This window comes from Triturus cristatus, chromosome 6 (assembly GCF_964204655.1).
Source record: "Triturus cristatus chromosome 6, aTriCri1.1, whole genome shotgun sequence".
Lineage (NCBI taxonomy): Eukaryota > Metazoa > Chordata > Amphibia > Caudata > Salamandridae > Triturus > Triturus cristatus.
In genome coordinates, this window is record NC_140589.1 from 1402604297 (window position 1) to 1402632288 (window position 27992).

General features: G+C 48.8%; 1 protein-coding gene across 3 annotated transcripts in view; it reads left to right on the plus strand.

Moving 5' to 3' along the window:
• Positions 1 to 26306, plus strand: part of ECT2L (epithelial cell transforming 2 like) — a 445514-nt gene extending 419208 nt beyond the window's left edge. For 2 of the 3 annotated variants that reach the window (XM_085612467.1, XM_085612468.1), the window contains 2 exons: positions 19137 to 19309; positions 26082 to 26306. In XM_085612467.1, the coding sequence (XP_085468593.1) occupies positions 19137 to 19309; positions 26082 to 26212 (304 nt within the window). In that variant the 3' untranslated portion in view covers positions 26213 to 26306. Of the gene's footprint in view, positions 1 to 12701; positions 12824 to 19136; positions 19310 to 26081 lie in introns of those variants that run through there. The other variant, XM_085612469.1, reaches the window with a different exon arrangement.
• Positions 26307 to 27992: the final 1686 nt, after the last annotated feature.

Here is a 27992-nt window from a genome sequence, read left to right on the forward strand (position 1 = left end):
TTCCTGTGTTTTTCTCCTTCCTTTCTCCCCGACCCTCACTTTGTCAACTCTGTCATTGACCTTTTGTGCCTCCTAATCTCACCTTACCCCACCCATTCACATGATTATGAATATGTGTGGATCTTCTTGTTGATCCTGAATTTATGTAACAACATCATCTATTTTCTACAACACTATGCCTACTTCTTTACAACCAGCCTTGAGAAGGCCCTTGGCCTGCTGGCCATTCGGGTGAAACACATGTTGGCTGTTCTTTGGTTACCTGTATTTCTGGCATGCAATAAATACAGCATACTATCCTTAAAAAAATTATATCTTACTTTGTTACTCCTATATGTATGTATCAGGCACAAACTTTCTCATGCCCAAAACAATTCCAAAACTTAAAGTCTGCTAATTCTTTGCAAGGTCTTCCAGTCATTTGAGTCCGGTGTACTTCTACCTAGGAGTGGGTTTGACCTTATTCTTGCCTTGGAATCAAAGAGAAAAAGTTATGATTTTAAATTCAAATGATCAGGGTCCTTTGTGTATACCACACATCTGCTGCCCTATAATATTGCAGTTGCCAAGTTTTTTCTCTGTACTTGTTTAACGAATATCAGAAAAGGCGGATAGATTGTTCCGAGCTCTGACATGTAATTCCACATGTAAGCCTGTCTGTCCCAAAGCCAATGAGTGTAATTTATGGATGGACACCCCATTGATATTTAAAATAATACATGACCTCTTCTGGCTGATTAGAATGAATGTTTGAGGGCAGACAACTCCACTTGGAACTTAATTGGGCTGTTCAAACACTGTAGAGAAATTCACCAACAACCCACCTCTCTCTTAGAGTTAGCTGAGTTCCCCATCCTTACTAGGCACACCACCTGGGTGAGTAAGTCCATAAGGTTCAGTGGATGGAGAATAGCCCTTGCTGAAGGATGATCCTAGCTCACAGTTGTATATAGTATTTATGGACTGCCATTGGTGGTAACATCTCTCCTACATGATATATTGATGACTTCTCTAATTAAAGTTTTTTTACAAATTATTTTTTTGTTTATTTAACATTTATAGAACGTACACATAACGTCAGACCATCTCATGACCTTTTTTACAATATAGCATTGTGCATTACCATTTCGATAAAGTGCTTTTGGCGGTATATCATACGCATACCTATAAAGTTCGGGCATTTACATTATCACATTATGGTGGCCCACCTACCTCACAATACTATTAACCAATACATCACCACGGTCTCCAACAGCATGCAACTCTTTGCTGTAGAGTGACCTGGAATTCTGCGTATTGTGTTCAATACTCTTATATTTAATCTTCAGCGTTATGCTCTGTTACCTCAGCCAATGTACCTGGATTGTTGCCATTTTGCTTTTGTGCGCCCTCCACCTTATTTGCATCTTTATTCTCTACGTATGCTGACCAATAATCTTTGGGGCGACATTGCGGTGGCTGTATTTCGCTAAAAACATCTGACTGCACATTACAATACACCATGTCTGAGTGGCATTCTGCCACAGTTGGAGTGCGTCCCCATGCCCATCGCATCACCACCCTATGCTTCGCTAGCAGCATCCCTACAGCCATTCATTTCCCCATCGATTTATCTATTCCCTTATCATAGCCTAACAGAGCCAGCATCAGGTCCATCTTAATAGTGAGGCCTGTTTTATCACCTAGTTCTCAGAATATATCTTCCCAGAAGCCAAATATCCCGGGCCAATGCCAGGCCTCCGGTCCATTGCATCGCTGACAATTCACAGATTCCCTCAGCCGGTATCTGAACAGTCTTTCAGGTGTGTAGTAAACACGGTTTATATACTTGAAGTGTATTAATCAATGCCTCCCATTTAACGATATCTCTTTGATCTTAGCACAGCAGTATCGCGTTACGCTTTCATCTATAATATCTCCGAGCTCCCTCTGCCAGTCCAATCTATCCTTGTGCACATCAGGCCTGTGCGCGAGCGTACAGCGCCATTATCAGTTTACCAGAGGTACTTTTTTTTTTACTAAATAAGACAGCACTGGCATATCTGGGGGCTCCTGTAGTTCCCACCCTAACAGCTCTCACATAGCATGTCTAACTCTATAGCACTGATATTGTGTGAGGGTTGAAAGTGTAGTTTTTGGTGCCAGGGCGGGACCCACATCCTCAACCACACCGTCCTTGAAGAGATCCCCCACCTTAGTTATCTCCAGTGTGCACAATGCAGCTCTTAAATTTTTTTCCTTTACCACTGGGAGCCAAGAGCACCATTCGGGTAAGGTGTGGGGAGAGTATAACAATGCACCTGATTGCTCCTCCAGTAAACTCCACCAAGCATGCACTGTTGTGTTCAGAAGGTTGAATACCTTATGCCTGCGTTTTGGAGCTGTGAATAAAACTTGAGGGAGCGCATTCGAATCTGCAGCATCACTTTCTAGGTGCAGGTTGGGCAAATCTTGCGGACCATGTATCCAGTAATAAGCAAATGAGCTTTGTGTAACTTTGTAGTATAACTCTTGATCTGGTGCGTTCAGTCCTCTCAAGCAAAAACATTTCCTCTCTTTTAATCTCCATGGGACGGTCATAGTGTAGATTGGCACAGTCTTTCCAGAGTCTTGTGGCTGGCAGCAGATAGTAGACCAGCCCTCTATGTCTTATTATGGCAATATGGCATCCAAGAGTGTTCTCCATTCCCAGAGGCCACTCTTATTACGAATCATGCCGATCTCCCCTTGGTATCTCTATAATGTATAGTAATTGTAGGAGCGCGCCGCAACCCCTGCAGTGCTGGATATCCTATTGTTCTTCATTATCCTGTGCAACTGTTCTTTTGTCAGGATTGTTTGAGGGGGAACTAGCCCCACTGTTTGTTTTCCCTCTCTTTTTGATCAACTGGAGTAGCTTCCTGTGATCCATAAAGATGAGGGTCTTCCCTTCCACTATGATGCTCAGTTTGACGGGATACATCATGCTGTGTTCTATTTTAAGCTCTTGCAGCTTCCTTTTAGCTGGCACAAACTGGCGACGGGCCTCCTGGACCTGTTGTGTAAAGTCTGGGTAAACTGACAACACCATGCCCTCAAAGCGCAGCACTTGTAGTTCTCTAGTTTTCTGTAGCGCAGCATCTCTGTCCCTGTAATTCAGGAGTTTTGCAATTATTGGATGGGGATTAGCACCCGGGGCAGGTCTCGGCGCAAAAGAGCGGTGGGCCCTCTCTACCACAAACATGCCTGAGAATGTGTCCCTGCCCATCGTGCCCACAAGTATGCCCTCCATAAATTGCTCCATATTTCCTGTGTTGGTTGATTCTGCGATCCCAGTTATGCGCAGGTTGTTGCGCCAAGATTGCTTCCAAGTCTTTGGACTTCAAGTGTAGGGTTCGGAGTAGTCCATCCATTTTTTTGTTCCTGGCCGAGCCTTTGTTGATTATCTCTTCCGCGTCCGAGACTCTTTTCTCAACGCTGTCCAGCCTCTCTGTATGTTTGTCTAATCTCTCTGACATTCTATCCATGCAAAATGAGAGAGCATCTATTTTCCCTTCAATTTTTGTTAAGCTACGTTGCATTGCTGCTAGTATTTGCTTTATGTCCGTATGTGTTGAAGGATCACTCAATTCTGGGCACGAGTCTGCAGTCGTGGAATCCATATCCCTGGATTTGGTGGCCCTGCGCGGCTCGAATTGCAGCTTGGTCTGCGCTTTATCTGTCTTCCCCATGTTGAAAGCTCACTGTGGCGAGACCCAGTACTACTCTCGTATGATGAGAGGTTATGTTACTCTGAGCTGTTTTTCACATCAGCCTGGTAAATGTAAGGTTACCGCATTGCAGGTTTCTCGTATCTCTGGACCTGTTGAGCCCTGAACATTTATATGCCATTGTTCTGCTATTTTCTCTGCTCCCCCGTGCTGTTCTAAAGCCATATCCACCGCTACAGACCACCGAGACAATCTCAGCCTCTCTATGGTGTATTCATGAGGCTCGTGTGGACTATGCTTACATGTATGGCTTATCGACTACTCCACCACTTCCCTCCTCTATGGGCCCGTATTACGTTGTTGTGGTTCCTGGGATTGTGGCTCACTATATATCTGGGCTCCGATCTATGTTAACCGTGTTGCACTTGATTCCCAACATCTACCAGGCATACATTGGCAGTGGCATAGAGTTGGCCTCTTTTGGGTGCGGGTCCCGCTGCCTCTTTTTCCCGGAGTGATCCGAGGTTCCACCGTGACTCCTCCAGCTACCGATCTCCATCTTGGTGCCCTCTTTATTGTCACTCATCCGTGTTCGCCCAGTAGTATACAATTCTGCTGTCTCTCCCACTTTTTTGTGTCTGGGAAAATGAGCATGGCATGGGGCACTCCCCCATCTGGCCAAGCACCCCAGAGCTGCAGCTCCGCTGGTCCACTATCTCCGCCCGTCGGCTCGGCGCCAACATCTCTGCCAGCCGCTGGAGTCAGCACGGCAGCGCCTCAGTAACGGCCTCAGATCTGGTGCTGCCAGCTGCGTCTTGGCTACTTGGAGCGTCACTATCTCGGCAGGGTGATTATCTGTGCAGCTGCAGCCTTCTCACTGAGACCTCGAGCTCTGCCCTTCAACTTGGCGCTCACCTCGCCACCTGTCGCAGGAGTCCGCACATTATCGCCACAGTCCCTGGTTCCCCAATTCGGTGCTGCCAGTTTTGTCTCTGCTATTTGGAGGGACACTGTCTAAGTTCAATTGAACATTTAAAAGCAATTTTTAAAAAGCATTTATTGAGACTTTTGAACAGTTTTACACAGCGCAAACCTTTTCCCGGACATAACATATCATTTACATTGCGCAAACTTTGATCACACTCCAAAAATAAAATGTGGATTCTGCATAACAGCTCTACACAAGGCAAGAGGAACAGCCTTCGGTGCTAGAAGATTTGCCGAATGATGAGTGGAGGCTGGGATCCGAACTCTGTTCCACATGATACACGGTCACAGTGCTTAACTTGAACTGGTGGTTTCCAGTGCACCGCGCTGGTAGTTAATTGTCAATACCCGCAAGTATGACAGTCTGCCACATAGTGGAGCTGGCTGTCAAATTTAGAGATGAGCATAACAGCAGTTGTTTATTAACTAAATATGTATTAAAAACAAGCATTTGTAATGCTATAGGACTCGCATTTACGCAAGACCTATAGCATTGCAAACGGGAGTGCGGGTGGGAGACAGGAGGGCGAGAAGGCACGAACAACAGGAGTGCAGGCGGGTGGAGGGAGGGGGGAAGGCATGGGAAGAAAATAGTGCTCACAATCTAAATAACGCATACCATGCAACACTCGAAGTAAAGGGGCCAGTAGCCATGGAAGGATACAAATGACAACATGGCCGTCGTAAGGCGGGACTAACAGCCTATAAACCAATCGGAAGGCAGCATTTAGAAAGGACAAAGACACAAGCCAATGAAAAACATGGGCAGGGAGTGGGTGGAGCTTCCACTCCATACTTCATTACTGCATGCCTCGCAGAGTGAGCAGTGCATGCGCGCTGCTGCTATATGCTTGATCTAATGACAAAGATTGGCTACCCAAGCCACTCTCATAACTTTGGGGTCAAGAAACAGTCTGAATTGTCAAACTTGCAAGTGTGTGAAGGTCAGTAGTTGTGTTGGTATGATGCTGGTAGGGGCCTCCTAACGAGGGCTCTGGCATTTTTGTTGTTGTAACAACGTAGGCACTGCATAGTCGGCAGCTACATCTGTACAGTCACATTGATTCCCATGAAAGCTCAGCTCGTTTGGGCTCAAGAAAGGTATAGAATAGAAGATTTGTTTATTGTTATGAGTCGGAACAGCACAGGATGCAGTCAAACGTGGATCACTGAGCTCAGAAATTGTGTTTTTAGACACTTCAGATCCTCTCAAAGTGGAGTTTCTCAACACACAGATACAGATGAACTGCCCAATGTTTCTACTGACTGGTAGAAATGGGATATGCATGCGTGTCATTGATTAATGGGAGTCTTGGCAGAGGAATGATCTTGTGACTTCAGAAAACTAAAGATACTTGTTCACACATGTATTTGTTGTACGCTAAAAATCAGCCACTGAAGCTTAAAGAACAAGTTACTTACCTTCGGTAACGATGTATCTGTAAGAAACATTAGTTAGTTAGATTCCTCACCTTAGAATATCCCCAGGCGTCAGACTGGATCCGGAAGATTTTTTCGTCAGCAATTCCCCTTGCGCGTCGCTAGGCGTCGTCTGCGGCTCCGCGTCCGTCGTCGGCGTCGTGCGCCGGAATGATGTCGGAGTACTTAGACGCCGCCCTCGCGCGCTGACGTCAGTTCTTGTACATAGCCTTCCGCGCCAGGAACGCTGAGCCATGCAAGATACCGACACTGGTGCCAAAAAATTCTAGGGCCCTGAAAGGGATAGCCTTAACCCTAGATGTCAGTTCGCAGAACGGGGAGGATGGGTGGGTCGGTGAGGAATCTAACTAACTAATGTTTCTTACAGATACATCGTTACCGAAGGTAAGTAACTTGTTCATCTGAAAGAAACACGTTAGTTAGATTCCTCACCTTAGAATAGATACCCAAGCAATACCAACCCCGGTGGTGGGTCTGCGAACCAAGATCACACCAGAAAGTCCTGGAGGACAGAACGGCCAAAGAAGCCATCCCTCCGGACTTGGCTGTCCAGGCAATAATGCCTGGCAAACGTGTGCAGCGAAGCCCACGTGGCCACCTGACAGATGTCCTGCAAAGGGACCCCCCGTCCCAAAGCAGTAGTAGCCGCTGTGGCCCGAGTAGAATGGGCGCGCAGCCCAACTGGCGGTTCCTTTTTTGCCAAGGAATAACAGATTTTTATACACAAAACGACCCACCGGGAGATGGTCCGTTTGTGTACAGCTTTTCCCTTCTTTGCACCCACGTAGCCAACGAAAAGCTGGTCGTCCACCCGGAACTGTTTAGTGCGGTCCAAATAAAAGGAGAGCGCACGTCTTGGGTCCAGACGATGGAGCCGCTCTTCCTCTTTGGAAGGATGCGGAGGCGGAAAGAAGGTGGGCAAGGTGACAGATTGCCCAAGATGAAAGGGGGTCACTACTTTCGGTAGAAAGGAAGGACGAGGCCGAAGGACAACCTTGTCCGGATGAACAGATAGAAAAGGAGGCTTGGACGATAGAGCCTGGAGCTCACTCACCCGTCTAGCCGAGGTGATGGCTACCAGGAGAGCAGTCTTAAGAGTTAGAAGACGAAGAGGACAATTGTGAAGAGGCTCAAAGGGAGCGCACATCAGGAATGTCAGGACAAGATTCAAGTCCCACTGAGGCATTACGAAAGGGACAGGAGGGAACGTGTGAGTAATGCCTTTAAGAAAGCGTGACACTACAGGGGACTTGAAAAGAGAGGGCTGATCTGGAAGCCGTAAGAAGGCAGAGAGAGCAGCAAGATAACCTTTCAAGGTGCCCAGGGCAGAGCCCTGCCGGGCCAAAGAAAGAAGAAAGAGGAGAACCTCAGAAAGAGGGGCGGAAAGGGGATCCACAGCCTTTGCTGTGCACCATGCCACAAATTTGTTCCACCGGCAGGCGTATACCGTCTTTGTGGAGGGACGCCTGGCTGCCAGAATGATATCACAGACTTCAGGAGGCAAGTCAAACGGCATCAACTGCCGCCGCTCAATCTCCACGCATGGAGGTGGAGGCTGGACAGGTTCGGGTGGAGGACCGTCCCCTGCTGCTGCGACAGAAGATCCTCCCGAAGGGGCAGACGTATCGGAGGATCGGTCAACATACTGAGTAGCTCGGGATACCAGTACCTTCGTGCCCAATCCGGAGCCACCAAGATGACTTGGGCCCGGTCGCGCTTGATCTTTTTCAGCACTCTGGGCAGAAGTGGTATAGGCGGAAAGGCGTACAACAGACCGCAACTCCACTCGCGACGAAAAGCGTCACCGAGCGAGTGCCGCCTTGGAAATTCCAACGCGCAGAACTGCTGACATTGCGCGTTCTCGTCGGTGGCGAATAGATCTAACCAAGGCTCTCCCCACTGCTGAAAGAGACCTTGCGCCACCTCGGAGTTCAGACGCCATTCGTGATCCATCATGCACAGGCGGCTGAGTTCGTCTGCTCTGGCGTTCAGAGAGCCCACCAGATGTTGAACCACCAGGGTGACGCCCTGGTGTTCCAGCCATGTCCAGAGGCGCAGAGCCTCCTGACAAAGGGTCCACGACCCCACCCCGCCCTGTTTGTTGCAATACCACATGGCGGTGGTGTTGTCCGTGAACACCTGCACGACACTTCCCCGGACAGAGGGAAGGAAGGCTTTCAGTGCAAGTCGGATCGCTCTCAGCTCCAACAAGTTGATGTGGAGGCGAGACTCCGCCGGAGACCAGAGGCCTCTGATCTCCGCCTCTCCCATATGGCCACCCCATCCCAGGAGGGACGCATCCGTCACAACGACATGCTCCGGTAGGGGTAGGGAGAGGCTCTTGCCCGTGACCCAATCGCGGTCCGTGAGCCACCACTGTAACTGCTGTGCAGTGCCCTCCGAGATCAAGACATGGTCGGACAGGTTGCCGTGATGCTGGGCCCACTGAAACTTCAGGTCCCACTGCAGAGCCCGCATGCGCCGCCTGGCGTGATGCACTAGTAGGATGCAGGAGGCCATCAGCCCCAGAAGCCGCAACACTAGCCTGACCGAAACCCAGGATAGAGGCCGAAAGATGGGAATCCGGGCCTGTATATCCCGGACCCGCTGTTCCGGTGGATGAACCCGGAACTGCGCTGAATCGAGAACCGCTCCGATGAAAAGGAGCTTCTGAGAGGGGCTCAGGTGTGACTTCGGCACGTTGATGGAAAACCCCAGCAAATGCAGGAGATCCGCCGTAGTCTGGAGGTGGGAGACGACTGTCTGGGGCGAGCCCGCCTTCAACAACCAGTCGTCGAGATAGGGGAAGACTGGAACCCCTGATCTGCGCAGATGAGCTGCGACCACCGCCATCACTTTCGTGAACACCCGAGGGGCACTGGTAAGTCCGAAGGGGAGCACGGTGAGCTGAAAGTGCTCCTGACCCACCGTGAACCGCAGGTAATGCCGGTGGGCCGGCAGGACGGGGATGTGGATATATGTGTCCTGCAAGTCCAACGCTACCATCCAGTCTCCAGGGTCGAGGGCAGCTAGAACCTGAGCCAAAGTTAACATTTTGAACCTTTCCTTCCGGAGGAAGGCATTGACGTTCCGGAGGTCCAAGATAGGGCGTAGGCCCCCTTTGCCCTTCTTGGGAACCAGAAAGTAGTGGGAATAACAACCACGACCTACTTCTGGGCTCGGAACGCGCTCGACGGCCCTCTTGGCCAAGAGGGCCGAAACCTCCTCGTGGAGAAGATTCAAATGATCCCCGAGATACGGTGGTGCTGCGGTGGCATGGCTGGAGGGGTCGTCTCGAAGGGGAGGGAGTAGCCCCTTCGGACGATTTGCAGCACCCACCTGTCCGATGTGATGGACCGCCAGTGGAGCAGGTGATGGCGAACTCTGCCGCCCACTGGCGTGGAATGGGCCTGAAAGCTCGGACTAGGAAGGCTTTGAGGCGGATGCTGCCGGGGTGGATGTGGACTGACCGCGTCGTCCTCCAGTACCGCCTCGGCGGAAACCACGTCCGCGACCGCGTGCAGGTTGGTTCTGCGTTCGGTGGCTAGGCGGACGTGAGGAGGAGCCCCTTCCTTGGCCACGAAAGGAGCGAAAAGCGGAAGTTTGTGGCCGCGGGGCCGAGAGGCCCAAGGACGTGGCCGTAGCCCGGTAGTCCTTGAAGCGAGCCAGCGCACTGTCCGCTTTGTCACCAAAAAGGCGAGCGCCATCAAAAGGCATGTCCATGAGGGTGCTCTGGACATCCCCTGAAAAGGACGTGGACCGCAGCCAGGCGTGACGTCGAAGCGCCACCGTGGTAGAAATCGCCCTACCCAGCGAGTCCGTAATGTCAAGCCCACATCGGATTGCATGGCGCGCTGCATCTCTCCCATCGGCCAGGGCCGAGGAAAGCCGCGCCCGGGCCTCCTCCGGGCACAGTGGCAGCACGTCCTCCACCGCATCCCACAGAGAGTGGGAATAACGGTCCAAGAGACAGGCGGTGTTCAAAGGCCGCAGGCCCAAACTGAGCGAAGAGAACAGCTTCTTACCAAACTGTTCCAGTCTCTTGGAATCCCGGTCCGGAGGAGCGGACGGGAAGGAGGATTGGGAGGTAGAGGCCTGGATAACCAGACTCTCGGGGGTGGGGTGTTGGGACAGAAAACTGGGGTCGCCCGGAGCAGGGCGGTGGCGCCTGGCAACGTTCCTATCCACAGGAGGTACTGTGGAGGGCTTGGACCAGGTGCCCTGCAGAACGTCAGTGAGGGCCTCATTGAATGGCAGCAGAGGCTCAGTGGAGCATGCGGCAGACTGAAGCACCTCAGTGAGGATGTTAGTCCTCACTGCCACGGCAGGCAGCTCGAGCCGCCTTGCGCAGCACCACAGAAAAGGCTGCACCCTCCTCCGAAGCCACAGTCGGAGGAGAGATGAATCCAGTGTCTGGTGAGGTATCCAACCCACTGGCCTCCCCCAGTTCATCTGCCCAGTCCTGTGTAAGTTGGCTCTGAAGGGCCATAGGGTCATCAGACCCCTCCCAGTCGCCCCCGTCATCCGATTCCGGGTAAACAGGAGGAATGATCGGAGCCGGTCGATAGACAATATGTGTCTCTAGCGGCGTCGGGCGGCGCCGCATCGGCGTCGGGACCGGACAGGGGCTGAACCGGGCATCAACGTCGACCGGAGCCGGCGTCTGGGGTGGTATCGGTGTCGGCGCCGGCGGAGGAGGCGTAACGAGGTCGACCGGCGTCGACGGGGGCCCCGGCTCGGGGCCCTCGGGGACCTGCAGCGTCGGGGCCGGAGCCTCCAACGGCACAGAGGCCGGAGCCGCCGGCATGCGAGGTCGCCCAGTCGAGTCCGCGGGGCCCGAAGGCGCGCCAGCGGGCGCCGACGGCGGGGCCAGGTTCCTCATGGCCGAGAGGAAGGCACTGACCTCTGCCGGTGTCGCGTCAGTCCCAGGGACCGTCGGGTATGGGGACTTGCGCGGCTCCTGCGGAGCCGCGAGGGTGGAACCACCCGGACCCTCGGCCGAGTCGCGCGACCGTCGAGGGGAGTCCGAAGAGCGGTGTCGCTTCTTGGACTTCTTGGAGTGCCTCGACTTACCCGAAGACTTCGAGCCAGACGAGTGACGATGTCGAGTGCGGCTCCGCAACCGATCCTTGGACCTCCTCCTGGACCGGGATCGAGAGCGACGCGGAGCCGAGTGGCGAAGCTCGAGAAGCTTGCGGGACCGCTCCCGCCTAGCTTTCGAGGTCAGGGCCATACAGTCGGAGCACGACGCCGCGTCGTGGTCGAGGCCCAAGCAGTACAGGCACCGGCGGTGATGATCAGTCACCGACATCAGTCGGTGACAGTCGTCGCAGGCCTTGAAACCAGGCATCCTACCGGCACCAGAGTCGAGAATCGACCAAAAAGAGTCAAAAAAGTTAGTCAAAAATTGACTAAAGGGGTAGCTCTCCCGGATCTGCGCTTACTGGCGCGGAAAAAAGAAAAACTGACGTCAGCGCGCGAGGGCGGCGTCTAAGTACTCCGACGTCATTCCGGCGCACGACGCCGACGACGGACCCGGAGCCGCAGACGACGCCTAGCGACGCGCAAGGGGAATTGCTGACGAAAAAATCTTCCGGATCCAGTCTGACGCCTGGGGATATTCTAAGGTGAGGAATCTAACTAACGTGTTTCTTTCAGATGCAACAGTTATGCAAGTGTGTTAAGGGAGCCGGTGTGTACAAGCACAGAGCCTTAATAATATCCACCCTTCTGTGCATGCTAAATAACACTCCCAAGTGGCTACCCTTTTGTTTAGCAACTTTAGACTAACTAAACATTGCGGGGAAAAAAACCAATAAAAAACAATAAGGTTCTAAATCAGGGGCCTGAAACCTTTTCTATAAAAAGAGCTACTCATATTCAATAAGAATCTTGCTGAGCTACTAATATTATTAGCGTTGTATAAACATTACGTTAGTGGCCACCCAATGTAAGATTGCCAGCGGTGATTACCTCAGTGCATCAGGCAGGGTTGCCAGTAGTAATTCAAGAAAGGTTTTATCAACTTGGAATGTAAATACCATTTGAAAATGCAATCTTTTTTCTCCAAACATCATCTTATGAGCTCGGAAAATACACCCATTTTCATCTTTAATACACACTTTGCAATTCAGGAATACATATGTTAATTCATCCAAGCAATAACCTCTAATTTAGTAGGCTGGGCTGCACATAGTAGAGCTACCTACAAGTAGCTGGAGCCTTTAGTGATATCAGGGGGGCAGTCTCTGGCCAAGAGAAGAATCATGCTTTGTTTTAAGTGTTAAAAACATGAGCAGCAATAAGCCACTTTGTAATGGGACATCACTAACAACTTTTGTCATTTATAGCATGACTGGGAGTGCATGTAAAAAGGGGTCACAGAGCTTAACTGCTATGTTTAAATATGTTTAGACATATTTAAACATTGCCAATTTAGCATTAAGAAGTTTGAAGACCACTGCCCTAACCCTAGGCTACCGCAACCCACAATCACACTTGGGAGAGGTGCGTTGCTAGTTTGTCAAAGCATGTTAGAGCAGTAGTAGCATGTTTTCACATGTTTTGTCTTTTTTCTTATATTAGAATAATACAAGACGTGAGAAATTGCACAAAAAAACATTGGTCCTGGTCATTTTTTTGTCTCCAACGAGATTCATCTCCCACCATCCACGGGGCATTTATCACCCTTTAACGGCTCCATCCAGGTAGGGCGTGCGGGTAAGAATGCAAACTAATTACTCACCAGAACTCATTCTTATTTTTTTTTTTTAATAATTTTTATTCGTTTTATACTCAGGTCATCATACAGCTGTGATTATGACATAGTAATGGGCAAATTATGGTATATCCCCATTCGCATTATTGTAGCTATTAGGTGGGGGGGGGGGGGGCAACGCCATGTACGACATTACTATCCAACAATGACAACAACAATTCACTTCAAAGATTATCAGCTTATGACACCGTTCAAAGCAATATCCAAACATAACATGGAGGAAACCATAACTCATACTTAAGGTGCATTGAGGGGTCTCTATTGCGGGCACAGGGTTTCACTGGCAGAATGCCAAATGAGCAGCAGACCTAACAAACGTTACCTTTACCCTGTGCTATATAATGAAGCATTATGATCTCTGTGAGGTGCATGTGTCTGCCCAATCTTTGTGGTGCAGGGCAAATCTGAGTGAGCCATGCATGGTGGCCAAACCCAGGGCAACACCAGTCTGTAATACTGATGTGAAGCTCTGAAAGTGGCGGCTCGTGCAGGAGTAGGCCCTATCTGCGTCGAAATAGGAAAACCTAACCTGTTCTCATGTGAAGCACTCCAATACCTTTCCTGCAGAGCTCCTGCCGCATAAAACTGCAAAAGAATAAAAAGCATATGAGTATGCAAGTCAAAGAGGAAATAAAGTGATGATGAAGGAAGACAGTGGGGTAGTGAGTGAAAAGGGTGGAAGGAAGCATAATGGAGAGGCTAGGTGCTCTGAGAGGCCTAAACGAGCAGCCAGGTGCCCCTCGTGTGCTGGGTATCTGTGCATGAATGATCCCTATCAGCACTCACAGACAAGACACGCTTCTGTGGGCTTTCTACAGTTCAAGAAACTAAACCGAGATACACTAAACATACATAAAAGAAAAGCACCCGAATTCCGAACAATAGGATTCTAGAAAACTGCACACATTAAACTCGCCACCTTATGCTCTCTGGGGTCTGGTGACTGGACTCCACTGGCACGCACTACGAACCACACATGCGCCTCAAAGGAAGCTGATGGACTCCTCCCCAGGCCCCAGCCCCCGCCCCCCTACCTGAAGATAATCAACAGGAGTTGCTAGGTGGAAGTGAAGGAGGCAGAGGTCACTGACACACCCACTCCTCCATTGTCCAAGCGGCCTGCCCCGACCCCGGCCATTGAGATTCATGTAGGTCTCAAAAGCCCCCCCAGTCCCTGTCGACCAAGCCATGTAAATAACTCCCAAAATGAAAATCTGTTCCTGGCAGAAACACACACCATGCCCACCAGTATGTCATCACTGCCCTGGCTTATGCTTCCATGGCGAGGTTTCTTTGTCCAGCCAACAGATGAGCAGGGCCCAGAGGCCATCACCCTCCCCCCAAACAAAATCATAGATTTAGACAGTTTTGTCATTGAGGAGTAAGCACAATTTATTGCTAGCTGCTTGGTGGTTCTTCTAATCCTTTTGTTTCTCCCCCAGGTTGGTAGGGCGACGCCTCTCACACCAGCCTACCCTGAACGCATCCACACTCCAGTACCTGTCCTGCTTCAAGTACCCTGAGCACCGGCCAGACCGGTTATAGCACATCTGATAAATAATAGAGACATGCATCACATCCTATAGAGAACCAAGCAAAATGGTCCGTGATTCAAGAGAGAACAGAAAAGTGCTCAAGTTCCCTTACTAGACAGCAACAGTACAGCAGAAGCACATCTAATTTCTGAAGTTAAAGAGAGGCTGTGTAGATGGGTTTTCCATGTTTAAAATGCTGGGTGTGACCAAATCCCATTTCTTCCTTGACCTGAAAGATACTTGAGACTAGGCGAAGAGTCAGGGCGTCACCTTGGGAGATCCGGCAACTCGAAATTGATATTGTGGCTACTGCCTGTCCTTGGAACTGCAGCAAAACACGCCATCCTGATGGCCCAATGAGAGACCAGATCGCAGATGAGGGAGCCACATTGGTTTCAGATATTGCAGTCCAGTAGAAATCGAAGTTGGCGACTTCCCCCAGGGACCTATACTTCAACAATCAAAAGGGACTCCATGTTGGTTAGCTCACAGCCTGACTTCTGTCTCAAACAACAGACTGCAAATCATTTTATATGAAGACTTAAATCATTTATTCTCTATATAGTACTGAATCAGAATGTTCTGTACTCCTCTTTACGAGGGGATTGCTTAACTCTCACTCTTATGGAAACTACATCATTGTTGCATGAATATTATTTAGGTGGTGGCTGGCTGTCAGTGTGGAGATCCCACTATTGTAATACACCCTCTTCATGCTCATGACACGTAAGACGGGAAGAGCACTCAGGTTGCTTATAGGTTTAATGGATGGAACTTTAAATTGCTTTGTCCTCTTGTTGATTGTTTAAGTTTGGTCTGGCAGATAGTGTTACATTTTGCTTGATGAGATCTAATTAGTGTGAGCAGTTAGATTACAGAACAGCAGACTTTAGAGTGCAGAGCTGGTGAAAGGGCCCTATATAAGAAGGAATAAATCTGACAGGGACATCTAGCCGCAGATCCCTTACCTTTAAACTTCCAGGCATCAGTCTGGATCCAGTAACATTTTCCTAGTAGTACCCCTGTGTGCCGGTAGGTGGTGTTGATCGACTCCACGTGACGTCGCGTCATCAATATAACCACCACTCCGGCGCTCTGTCAGTACTTTTCGTGATTTTTCATGCCAGAAGCGTGGAGCCATGAAGTGACTGACCATGGTGTGTTAAAAAAGAAGCTAGGGCCCTGAAGGGGCAGCAGATTCCTTACCTTTGAACAGATACCCAAGCAGTACCTTCCCCAGAGGTGGGACTGCGGAAAAGCTTTAAACCAGGAAATCCTGCAAGACTGAGCGGCCAAACAGGCCCTCCCTGCAAACCTGAGAATACAGGCAACAGTGTCTTGTGCAGAGAAGCCCATGGGGTGGCTTGGCAGATATCAGCAATTGGGACACCACGCTGGAGGGCTGTGGTGGCTGCCTTTGCCCTGGTGGAATGGTCCGTATGGCCTTCAGGAGGCCATTTCTTTGCTAAGGTGTAACATACCTACTGGCTCACGGGTACGGCTAAGAAAAATCTTCCGGATCCAGCCTAATGCCTGGAAGTTCAAAGGAAAGGAATCTGCAGCTAGATCATGTCTCTATCAAATAAGGCATTACCGAAGGTAAGTAACTTGTCCATCATACCCACAATCCTCCCCCCCCCCCCCCCGGGTTTTGCAGTCAACATGACTACTCAAAGTATGTACAACTTTATAACTTGGGAAGCGCAGACATTGCTACTCCTGCTAAACAGTACAGTGTGTATGAATACCTGAGAAGAAGACACTTATGTAGCCTCCTTGCAAAAGACTTGTTTCTCTAAAGGAAAATTATTTTCTACAAGAAATGAAGACGCCTACTATACGGTACAATGTCCTCTTCCAATGCACAGGGAACACTAATTTAGATAGCATCCAGTGGTTCTTTTATGAACTTCGTTGAATGTATTCATACTGAAGTGTTATGATAAATGACTCATTGGACCAGTACCCTTTAGCCTAATTGAGGTAGATATGTCCCAACACTAATCATACATTTTTTTAATCAATTGTTACTTAGACTTGACCACCAAGTTGATATGCCTAGGCTTGTGGTACCGGTAGAATGAGGGTGGCTCTTAGTAAACTAAAATTGTTGCTTTATGGGGCAGATGGGGTGCCACAGACTATGAACAATACTGCTTGGCAGCACAGCTACAATTGTCCTCCAGATTCTTCTGTAGGAGTCAAACATAGAAGGTAGAGATCAGGGCTAAAGGATGCTCTTGGTCACACTGCATGAAGCAGGTCTTGGTGACATTACAGCGGCCTCTGGTTGCAGCACACTGGTCAGTGCAATGCAATTTTCTTGGAGGAGATGCTTGAAATACTTCCGATCTGTGACGGTCTGTGCACCGGAGATCTCAATTGGGTGCCTATTGCACTTTCATGAAGTGTTGAGGTTGCACGGTAGGCAGTCCAGACTCAATGCTGGGATCAGTTGTATGGGTTCTTATTATGAATAATGGTACAATTTGCTTGTTTTTTGATTTTAGAAGCCAATATGAAATCCCAGCCAATCCATTTATTTTTTACCGCTCATTATCATAGACTCCCCCCTGACATGGGGATACGAACAAAGTGAACAACAAACAGTAGACACATTATGTATTATCTTCATGCACGAGGAGGTCAGGAAACCCATATTTCTGTAATGTTACTCATCTCAGTTCGACATTACAACAGAGACTGAGGAGGTCTGGGGGTTGAAAGTAGTAGAGAAATCATTGCCTGGATTAGACAGCAGCTTTTGAATGTACTGAGCAAGTGTTGAGAAATTGTGGGTCAAACTAATTCAATTTCTTACATTAAGCCTATATATGCACCAAGCGCATCGAAGGGACAGACAACGGGGGGAGTGGGCATATATCCCAGATGTAAATCTCCTGACTTTTTTAAAGCATGTTTTTATTGCAGCATTTTAAGCAAAACAACCATCGGGGCAACCGGCACCCACGTACAATCTCCGATCACACCCTACGGTTTAGCAATGCACACAGCCATTTAGCCCATATCCCGGGGGCCGGGCGGCATATTTAGACAGTTAATCAAATTAACACAACTATCGCCTCATAGCGATGCCCGGTCCATGCCCCATGATGTAAATCTCCTGATGCGGATTTTTGTGGTTCTTATTTGAATGCCCACAGGTTAAGGAGCGTTGGGGTAAAGTAGTATCCACAGTCTCAGAATTTACCTGTAAACCCTTTTTATTCTTAATAAAAGTTTGCTTATCAGGTCAATTACCCAGATCAAAAAACAACAAATCATTTAGCGTGCTTGCTAACTAGTCCTGTGTTCTGACCTAAAGACGTATTACCATGTCTTGGAAATCACCACAGCTGTCAATATTGTTTTTTATCAAGGGAGGTAGGAGTGGGAAATGAAACCCTAACCAAAATGCAAAATCCAAATGATGTCCGTGGGGCAGGCGGTCGGTCTAATGTTTCCGCCAGCAGTGCCCCATAAGAGGAAATATGCCACTTTGCCCAACTCTAAGTAGAGCTGGTGAGCCGGTGGACAGGGTATCTGCCTGGAGCACCCTGTCCTCGAAACTCTGAATAACATCCAAAGTGATAATGGGATCTCATTATAAAGCTCTGAGCCAAGAAAAGTAGTAGTCACCAGTACAAACTTTACGAATTTTAGGACTGCAGAGCAGATTTTGCACATGTGAAGATAAGTAGAACCTAGTTTGAGCAAAGCTTTGTGACAGAAACAGAGGGCTTTAAAAGCCAATCTCGACTTCCTTTCTCCTTTAGAATTCATGAAAATCACATATCTTTAGGAAATACATATTTTGTTTAATCATTGCATACAAACACAGGTGGTTAGTGGGTAGAGAATTGTGTAAAACAGAGTTGGGGGGGGGGGGGGTTCCTGGAGTTGCATCCAAATGCACAGATGTCACACATGAGAACTCTTTACCATGTCATGATGTTCATGATGTCGCCTCTCCAGCACAATGCCACATGCTCTAACCATAAACCTTCATTGGCTCCAGAGGTTGACACATGCTCCAACTTTGAAATCGACCTCCATTGGTCCCAGAGTATGACACAAGCTCCATCTTTGGAGTCGACCTCCATTGGTCCCAGTAGATGACTCGTGCTCCAACTTTGGACTCAACCTTCATTGGCCCCAGAGGATGACATGCTCCAACTTTGAACTCTACCTTCATTGGCCCCAGAGGATTACACATGCTTTAACACTGAACGCGATCTACTAGCACCAATGGAAATTTAGGGGGATTTCACGAGATTAGAGCAAGTAAGATGCATTAAAAAAGCAGCATTTTTAACCCTTAAAAAGCATAGTGAAGCACAAATGGGAGTTTTATGTATGTATGATTAGTAAAATGGACTTTAAACTGCCTGATTAGCCCAACTACTCTGCATGATACGCGCTATGTAAGAAAGTAAGTAAATATTTATTGCATCAATTATTAAAAGTCATTACAATATGATATGCACTCTGACTCACAACTTGCAGTTTTTTTTGCTACCAGTTCGAGAGTGTTATCATCTAGAGAATGGAGCCTGTGGCTGCTGGAATATCTGAATTAAGATTATTTGGCATACAGAAATCAAATGAAATCACAAACCTACTCAGCCAAACCTCGAGTCCTCCTCTTCAAATAAATCTTGTTTGGTAGTGAGCTTAAAATAAAAAATCTGTTCCTCTCCATTGCAGGGTCTATGAGCACATCAGCGACCTCAGCCTTTTCCTGTTCAACGATGCTCTGGTCCTAGCTAGCCGTAGCATTTCCTCCACACCTTTCCAAAGGACCTCGCTTACATCCTACCAGTTCTTGGCTTCCGTCGCCCTTCACCGACTGCTTCAAGAAGATATTCCGGATTCCAAATGTAGGCATTACACACAGATTATATTTGTTTGAATTTTTTTATTTATTTTAAAATCGGAATTCTAAGCCTGGCAAATATGTGGTTTATGTGTGTATTTTAGTATATCATTTAATACCATGTTAAGGCATCACTGTACAGCGGCCCTCCTGATACGGATCATGTGCACACTTCTGTTTGCCACAAAAACAGAAATAATGTTGTAGTGGTGGGTTGCAAATAGTGCATCATGACGTTTTGCCCACAAGATCTTTGTAGGTCACACATGGTGAAAGTCTTCGATGATGACAGCAACAATTACCATTTAAGCGCTTCAGTAATTGTGAAAACATGCACAGTTTTTTATGTCATTCCCAATTTGGAATGCTGGACGCACAATTTGCTACTGGGGTATCAACCGACTCCTGATCAGGTCCTAAATCTTTTGATGTGGAGAAATGAATCTCACATGCAACAACATGTTTATGTGCTAACCTTTTGTAAATAAAAATCACTATCCCACACTCATTCTGGAGTGCTACCTGCTCATTCCATCTCTAGAAGGGGATTTATGGCTCTCCTTTTTAGGAGTAAATCTCTGGCCATTTCCAAGGTGGAAAAGAGCTTTGAAAAAATTAGTGAATACTCAGTCACCAAACAAACTTTCATTGCATCCCCGCCATTGAAAGCCCACTCACACCCCTGGCTAGAAGATTTACTCCTGAATAGTATTATATTATACTGGTATAACATTAGATGGAGAAGTAAACCCATGTTTTGATAATGGCTTAGATATAGTTTTAAAAAACTATCCTTAAAAATAACTATTTTCATATTTAAGTGAAACTTACATGCACAAATAGCTTTGCGAATCGCGCTATGAGTATGCCACTTATTTATTCTGCAGTGCCTCCATCTTACATGGAAATTCTGCCAATGAGCATGGCCTGGTGCTCAGGAACCAAGAGTGGACAGCCTTGGTCTAGCGCATGTCACAGGGTTCCATTACCTTCTCCCTGTTATTATGATCTACACACTGAAGGCACGTTGAGTTCTTATGCAGGGTCCACGCTCACATACAGCCTATGCATGCACGTTTGTATCTGAAAGAGACTGTAGTTATAGATTCCTTACCTTAGAATTACCCCCAGGTGTCAGACTGGATCCAGATACATTTTTTCTTCGCAGTATCCCTGCGCGTCGGTAGGTGGCGTTGGTCGACTCCACGTATGTTATTGGCGTCATGGTCGCCGGGATGATTTTGCGGTGTCTACTTAGACATCAGTTCCTCTTTTTCCGCGCCGGCCAGCGCATATCCCAAGAGAGCGTGCCCCTTATTCACTTTTTGATTAAACTTTTTGGACTTTTGTTGACATCTTTTTTGAGTACTTCGACTCCTTCAAGCCTTGTGACTCCTGTCACAAGCTGATGTCTGTCACGGACCCGCACCTCGTGTGCCTCTAGTGCCTGGAGCATGACCATGACCCGAAATCGCTCTCCGACTGTCAGGCCATGAACCCAAAGTCTTTGCGGGAGTGGTCCCGAAAGCTTCTGGAGGCCCGGCAGTTGGCTCCGCACTGCTCAAGGTCCAGGTCGAGAGGAAGGTCTCGGGACCGGTCGCAATGCCATCACCACTCATCATCGACGTCTTCGCACTCCTCGGGTAAGTTCAGGGCACTAAAAGAAGGCGAAGAAGCATCGTCACTCTTTGCCTTCTCCCAGATCGTCGGCCAACGCAACACAGAAACCGAAGCTTTGTCGCTCTCCTGATCCGCCTTCAGGACCCGCTTCTAGGACGACTCCACACTCCCCCACCTTTGCAGGAGTCGGAGCGTCCCCTGCCCAGCTTCGAGCTTTCAAAGAAGTGCTGCATAGCATCTTTGGGCAGACCTACTCCACCGGTGCACCTTTGGGCCCTGCAGACTCAGCTGGGGGCCCTAGGCCTTCGATACCGGCGGCTCCAGCCTCAGCACCACAGAGCCCCCATGGATCCAGGCCTGGATCCGGATCGGTGCCGGTCGACCTCACAATACCTTCCTTGGTTCCGATTCTAGTGGCGACGCCCTTGATGCCGGTTGCGCCCCCAGCTGGCGTCGACCCCCGACTTGGACACGGCGCCGGACTGACGTCGACCTACGCCGGTACCGGGCGCTGGAGGATACTTTTGTGCCGCTGTTCATCCCTGGCGTCCCCTACCGCCCTGAGTGGCAGCCAGAGTAGGATGAGGAGAACTGGGAGGGGTCTGGTGACCCTCCAGCAGACCAACTTGAGAAGCCGGACTAGCAAGAGGTGTTGGGTAAGGCCAGTGGTATGGATACATCACCAGACCTTGGTATGCTTACTACCCCTACCGTGGCTACAGAGGAGGGGCCCTCCTACGCTGTGCTGTTGTGTAGGGCGGCTGAGGCCTTGGGCCTTGAGCTTCCTACGGTGGCATTCAGGACTAACCTCCTGACTGAGGTGCTTCAGCCGGCTGCAGCCTCTTCGGAGCTCCTGCTGCCTTTCAATGAGGCCCTCACTGACATTTTTCTGGGCACTTGGTCCAGGCCCAGCACAGGGGCTCCTGTGGATAACCCGACGCCACCGCCTGGCCCCAGGTGACCCATTTTTCCTCTCACAACACCCTACCCCCGAGAGCTTGGTGGTCCAAAACTCAACATCAAAAGGCACATTCCCCACTGCTGCCCCAGATAGGGAATCCAAGAAGCTGGACCATCTTGGGAAGAAGATGTTTTCTTCCATAAGCTTAGGACTGCAGTCAGTGAACACCGCATGTCTCTTGGGCCATTACACACACACAGTTGCGCAAGTGCTGCCGCAGAGCCCGGGCCATGCTCACCAGCGCTGTTGCTGAGGGTAGAGATGCAGCAGAGTTGCCATCCGGTGTGGGCTGGATACCACCGACTCGCTGGGTAGAACGATTTCCACGTCAGTAGCCCTGAGGCGCTATGCCTGGCCGAGGTCCACTGGCTTCTCTGGGGATGTTCAACCGACCCTTTTGGACATGCCCCTTTGATGGCGGTCGCCTGTTTGGCAACAAGGCGGATAACTCGCTTGATCTTTTCAAGCTCTTTAGGGCTACCGCCAGATCCTTAGGCCTCATTGCCACTTCTTGCCCCATGCAGGCTGCCTTTAGTCCCTTTTGTGGCTACAGAAGGGGTGCCCCACCACGCTCTACCAAGAGCCACAAGCCTGCGCAAGCTACCCAGCCTTTGCGCGGCCGGGGACGTGAGATCCAACGTCGTGGTTTAGGGGCCAGTCCACCAATGCCACCCCTGCAGCAGCCTCCAAACCTTCCTAGTCCGACTTTTAAGGGCCACCACTTGCCAGTGGGCGGCAGGATCCGCCATCACCTCCCCCATTGGTGCAACATCACATCAGACAGGTAGATTTTGCAAATAGTCCGAAGGGGCTACTCTCTCCCCTTCAAGACTACCCCTCCCACCATGCCACCTACACTCCCTCGCATGTCGGAGGATCATTTGGCCCTTCTCCGCCAGGAAGTTACAGCTCTCTTGGCCAAGGGAGCTATCAAACGTGTCCCTGTGCCAGAAGTAGGTCGTGGTTGCTACTCCCACTACTTCCTGGTGCCCAAGAAGGACAAAGGTCTGCGTTCTATCTTAGACCTCAGGGACGTCAACCACTTCCTCCAGAGGGAGAAGTTCAAGATGTTAACTTTGGCTCAGGTCTTGTCTACCCTCGACTCTGGAGACTGGATGGTAGCGTTGGACTTGCAGGACGCCTACTTTCACATCCCAGTCTTGCCTTCCCATCGGCGTTACCTATGGTCCACGGTAGGCCTCGAACATTTTAAGTTCTCTGTGCTCCCTTTTGGTCTTACCAGAGCCTCTCGGCTGTTCACGAAATTGGTGGTGGTCGCAGCTTATCTGTTCAGATCAGGGGTTTCAGTCTTCCCCTATCTCGACGACTGGCTGTTGAAGGCGGGCTCGCCCCAGGCTGTAGTTTACCAACTCCAGACTATGGCGGCCCTCCTGCATTCGCGGAGGTGCACTATCAACGTGCGAAGTCGCACCTGATGCCCTCTCAGAAGCTCCTTTTCATAGTAGCGGTTCTGGACAGCACAGTTTCAGTTCTATCCTCCCGAGCAGCGAGTCCGGGATATTCGGGCTATGATACAGATGTTTCAGCCTCTATCCCGGATTTCATTAGACTGACCCTGAGCTGCTGGGCCTCCTGCATCCTGCTGGTAGATCATGCCAGATGGCATATGTGGGCTCTGCAGTGGGACCTGAAGTTTCAGTGGCTGTAGCATCAGGGGAATCATTCCAATGTTGTCTAGATCTCGGAGGGGGCTGAAAGTCAGTTGCAGTGGTGGCTCACGAACCAGGATTGGGTCAGCGGCAGATCCCTCTCCCTTCCCCAACCAGAGTTCACAGTAGTGACAGATGCGAAGTCCGGGCTCTTCATCAACCTTCTGGAGCTCCGGGCAATTCGGCTTGCACTGAAGGCATTCCCTTCCCTCTGTTAAAGAAAGAGTAGTGCAGGCAACACCACTGCCATGTGGTACTGCAACAAACAGGGTCCACAACCCCAACCGCCCTATTTCAAGAGGCTCTTCACGTTTGGAAATGGCTGGAACATCAGGGCATATCCCTGGTGGTTCAACACCTGGCAGGTTCCCTAAACCCCAGGGCAGACAAACTCAATGCATGATGGATCACAAATGGAGTCTTCACTTGGAGGTTGTGCAAGGTCTCTTTCAACAGTGGGGAAAGCCTTGGTTAGATCTTTCGCTACCGAAGAGAACATGCAATGTCAGCAGTTCTGCACATTGGAGTTTCCAAGGCGGCACTCGATCAGTAACGCCATTCGCCGCGAGTGGAATTGCGGCTTCCTATACGCCTTTCTGCCTGTACCACTTCTGCCCAGAGTGCTGAAGAAGATCAAGCGCGACCGGGCCGAAGTCATTCGCTCCGGATTGGGCACAAAGAGTCTGGTACCCTAAGCTCTTGAACATGACCGTAGATCCTCCAATCAGACTGCCTCTTCGGGAGGATCATCTGTCGCAGCAGCAGGGGACGGTCCTCCACCGAACCTGTCCAGCCTTCACCTCCTTGCATGGAGATTGAGTGGTGACATTTGACAGCTTTCGACCTTCCTACCGAAGTCTGTAATGTCATCTTGGCAGCCAGGCGTCCCTCCACTAAAACGGTATACGCCTGTAGATGCCACAAATTTGTGGCATGGTGCACAGCAAAGGTTGTGGATCCCCTTTCTGCCCCTCTTTCAGAGGTTCTCCTCTTCATTGTTTCTTTGGCCCAGCAGGGCTCTGCTCTGGGAACTCTTAAAGGCTATCTTTCAGCCATTTTGGCCTTTCTCCGCCTTCCTGATCAGCCGTCTCTTTTTAAGTCCCCAATAGTTAACCGATTTCTGAAGGGTATTACTCATCTTTTTCCTCCTTCTCCTTTTGTAATGCCCCTGTGGGACTTGAATCTTATCCTGACGTATCTTATGTGTTCTCCCGTTGAGCCACTACATAATTGCCCTCTTCGTCTTCTTACTTTGAAGACCGCTTTCTTGCTTGCCATCACCTCTGCTCGCAGGGTGAGTGAGCTTCAGGCCTCATCTTCTAAACCTCCCTTAATTGCTTTCAATCCGGAAAAATTAGTCGTCCGTACTAGGCCCTCTTTTCTGCCCAAAGTGGTTACCTCTTTACACATAGGCCAGACCATCATATTGTCCACCTTCTTCCCACCTCCGCACCCTTTCAAAGAGGAGGGGAGACTCCACCGTCTGGACCCAAAACATGCGCTGCCTTTCTACCTTGACCGCACAAAAGACTTCCAGGTGGACGATCAACTCTTCGTGGGTTATGTTGGTGTAAAGAAAGGTCGGGCAGAGCACAAATGTACCATCTCTTGATGGGTTGGTTCTATGCATTAAGACCTGCTATTCTTTAGCTAAAAAGGAACCTCCAGTGAGGCTGCGTGCCCACTCTACCAGGGTGACTGCAGCCACTACTGCTTTAGGACATTAAGTTCCCTTACTTGACATCTGTCAGGCAGCCACGTGGGCCTCCCTGCACACGTTTACCAAGCATACTGCCTGGACAGCAAAGTCTGGCGAGAGAGCTTTTTCGGCTGCTCTGGTCTCCAGGACTTCCTGGTGTGAACTTAGTTCTCAGACCCACCTCCGGAGTTGGTATTGCTGTGGTATCTATTCTGAGGTAAGGAATCTATAACTACTGTCTCTTTCAGATGAACAAGTTACTTACCTTCAGTAACAATGTACCTGTAAGAGACATATGTAGGTTTAGATACCTTACCACCCCACCCATCCTCCCCGTTCTGCAAACTGACTTCTAGGGATAGGTACTCCCTTCCAGAGCCCTAGTTTTGTGCACCAGTGGTCAGTGTCTTGCATGGCTCTGTGCTTCTGGAGTGGAAAGTTGTGTCAAAACTGACATCAGTGCGCAGTGGTGGCATCTAAGTAGAAACCGCAATGTCATCCTGGCGACCACAACGCCAACGACGGACGTGGACTCGACCAATGCCACCTATAGACGTTCAGGGGTACTGATAAGAAACAATTTCTCTGGATCCAGTCTGACACCTGGGGGTAATTCTAAGGTAAGGAATCTATAACTACATATGTCTCTTACAGATATAACGTTACCAAAGGTAAGTAACTTGTTCTTTAGAAGGAGCACTAGAGGGCACCCACTGAGAATAGTGTGCAGTTCCTTTTTGCCATTATATAATCTGCAATTGTATTAACTGAAAGACCAATATTTCGGTGAAAAACATGTGATCACTAATATTTAATTTTTTCTTAGATGTGAAAAATGCCTTTGTCTTGCAAGGCCCGAAGCGGAGATGGATTTGTTCTGTAGAGAACGAAGAAGATAAGTTTACATGGCTGTCGGTCTCACAAAGTGCAATAAGTGCCAGTATTGCGAAAAAGTAGCATATTTATCAAAATGCCAATTCTAGCCTGACTTCATTTATTCCACAGGCATGGTGTTAACATAACAAGCTCTGCACATTGATTTCCAAAAATATGTGTGTATGGTTTCTAACGACGCGCGACTAACTATGCGATGGCGATGAAACTCCTAGGGTTGTCCGCTCAGATAAAATAGTTTTCTTTTGACTTATGAAAATGTTCTTTAAAAGTCGATCTAGCATTTGTAGGGCCCCATTTCCTGTGTAATTTTATTGCATACTTTTGCTGTGTCATTGCCAAGCACTGGAGGGTTTGTCATGGTCACACACATTACATCCCATATCCTGTAGTGTATCCATCATTTGAAATCAAAGTGCCATATCATTTTACAATTGCTTTCAACGATTTAGTTGTGGGCCCTCCATTCTCATTGCCAAATACGGCTGCATAGTAATGATTCACACTGTACTTGTGCAGCGGTACAGCTATGATTTCAGTGTTACTTTGGAGATACTCAAGGAGAAGCAGAACTTCAGAACAAGCATTTGCAAATGCAATAGGTCTCGCCTTGGGACCTTACACCTTTTTTAGCTATGAAGCACATTATGCTGGGTAAAGCGATTCTGGTATTTTACTGACCTCTGCTGGTCATTTTCTATCAATACATTTAAATACATGCAGTTGCTAGAAAAATAAAGTCCCTAAGCAGAAAGCGATTCTGGTATTTTACTGACCTCTGCTGGTCATTTTCTGTCAAGACCGTTACATAGAGGCAGTTGCTAGAAGAAAAGCAAAAGCTGAAGCAGACGAGTCCTGCGGCAATGTTCCAAAGCCCACGCAAAGTACTGACAGCAGCAGATCTTCCAGACTGTCTAGGCTCGCCCTAAAATGGAGGTGACTAACACGTTATTATTAGGACTTTTTCCAGAAGAGCGTTTACCGTTCAGATAGCAAAAATAAAGAAAAAGACATTGGTTTGAACCAGAAGTCCTTATGCTTACACGGCAGAACAGGAGTGATAAGGGAAAATGAAACATCACAAATTTAAGGACAATAGTCACCGCGGATGGATCTTTTTCTGTGGCAAAATATTTCTAAAAGGGAGCGATATGAAACTAGAGATGCATCAGGAGCTTAACATGGAACAGAACATCTCAATAGTACTGGTAGGGGCAAAACAGTAACAGAACTTGAAATCCACTGCAACGATACACTGTGTATGGCAAGCAATAGCAATGATAAAGCTAGAGCCCATGTGGGATCTTTGGGTTAAGCAGGAAAACTGGAACAGGGTTGGTAGTCCTTAAAATATAATTTAATATTTTGATTTATTGGGATTATATCCGTTATCCAAAAAAAAGCATCTTAAGTACTGTGTATTGTAAGGTACCCATGTGAGGCCAGTGCTTAATTTGAGGGGGAAATACAAGTGCCATAACGCAGTTGTTTTCTTAGGAGGGTGTTCTCCTCCAGAACTGGTGGGGGTGATGACTTCCACCACTGCTACAGTGGGTGCCACCCATCATCTTTTTGCTAGCATCTGACCCATGGCAAGCAGTGATGACTGGTGGAGTTTAAATTGTGGAGCATTAATGCCTGTCTCAAAGGGGACTGTGTGAGCCTTAATGTTTTTCATTCGTTGGGGCCTTAGGCGCGTTTCCCCCCCATTAAGGTTTTGGGGGGAAAAGTGCCACATGGTAAAGTTTACTGCACAATTTTCAGATGAATGATCTAAATACCCATATATTCTGAGGGGCAGCAATGAAATGGTCCCATATTTCTTTGCCAGCTAAGCCCTCAT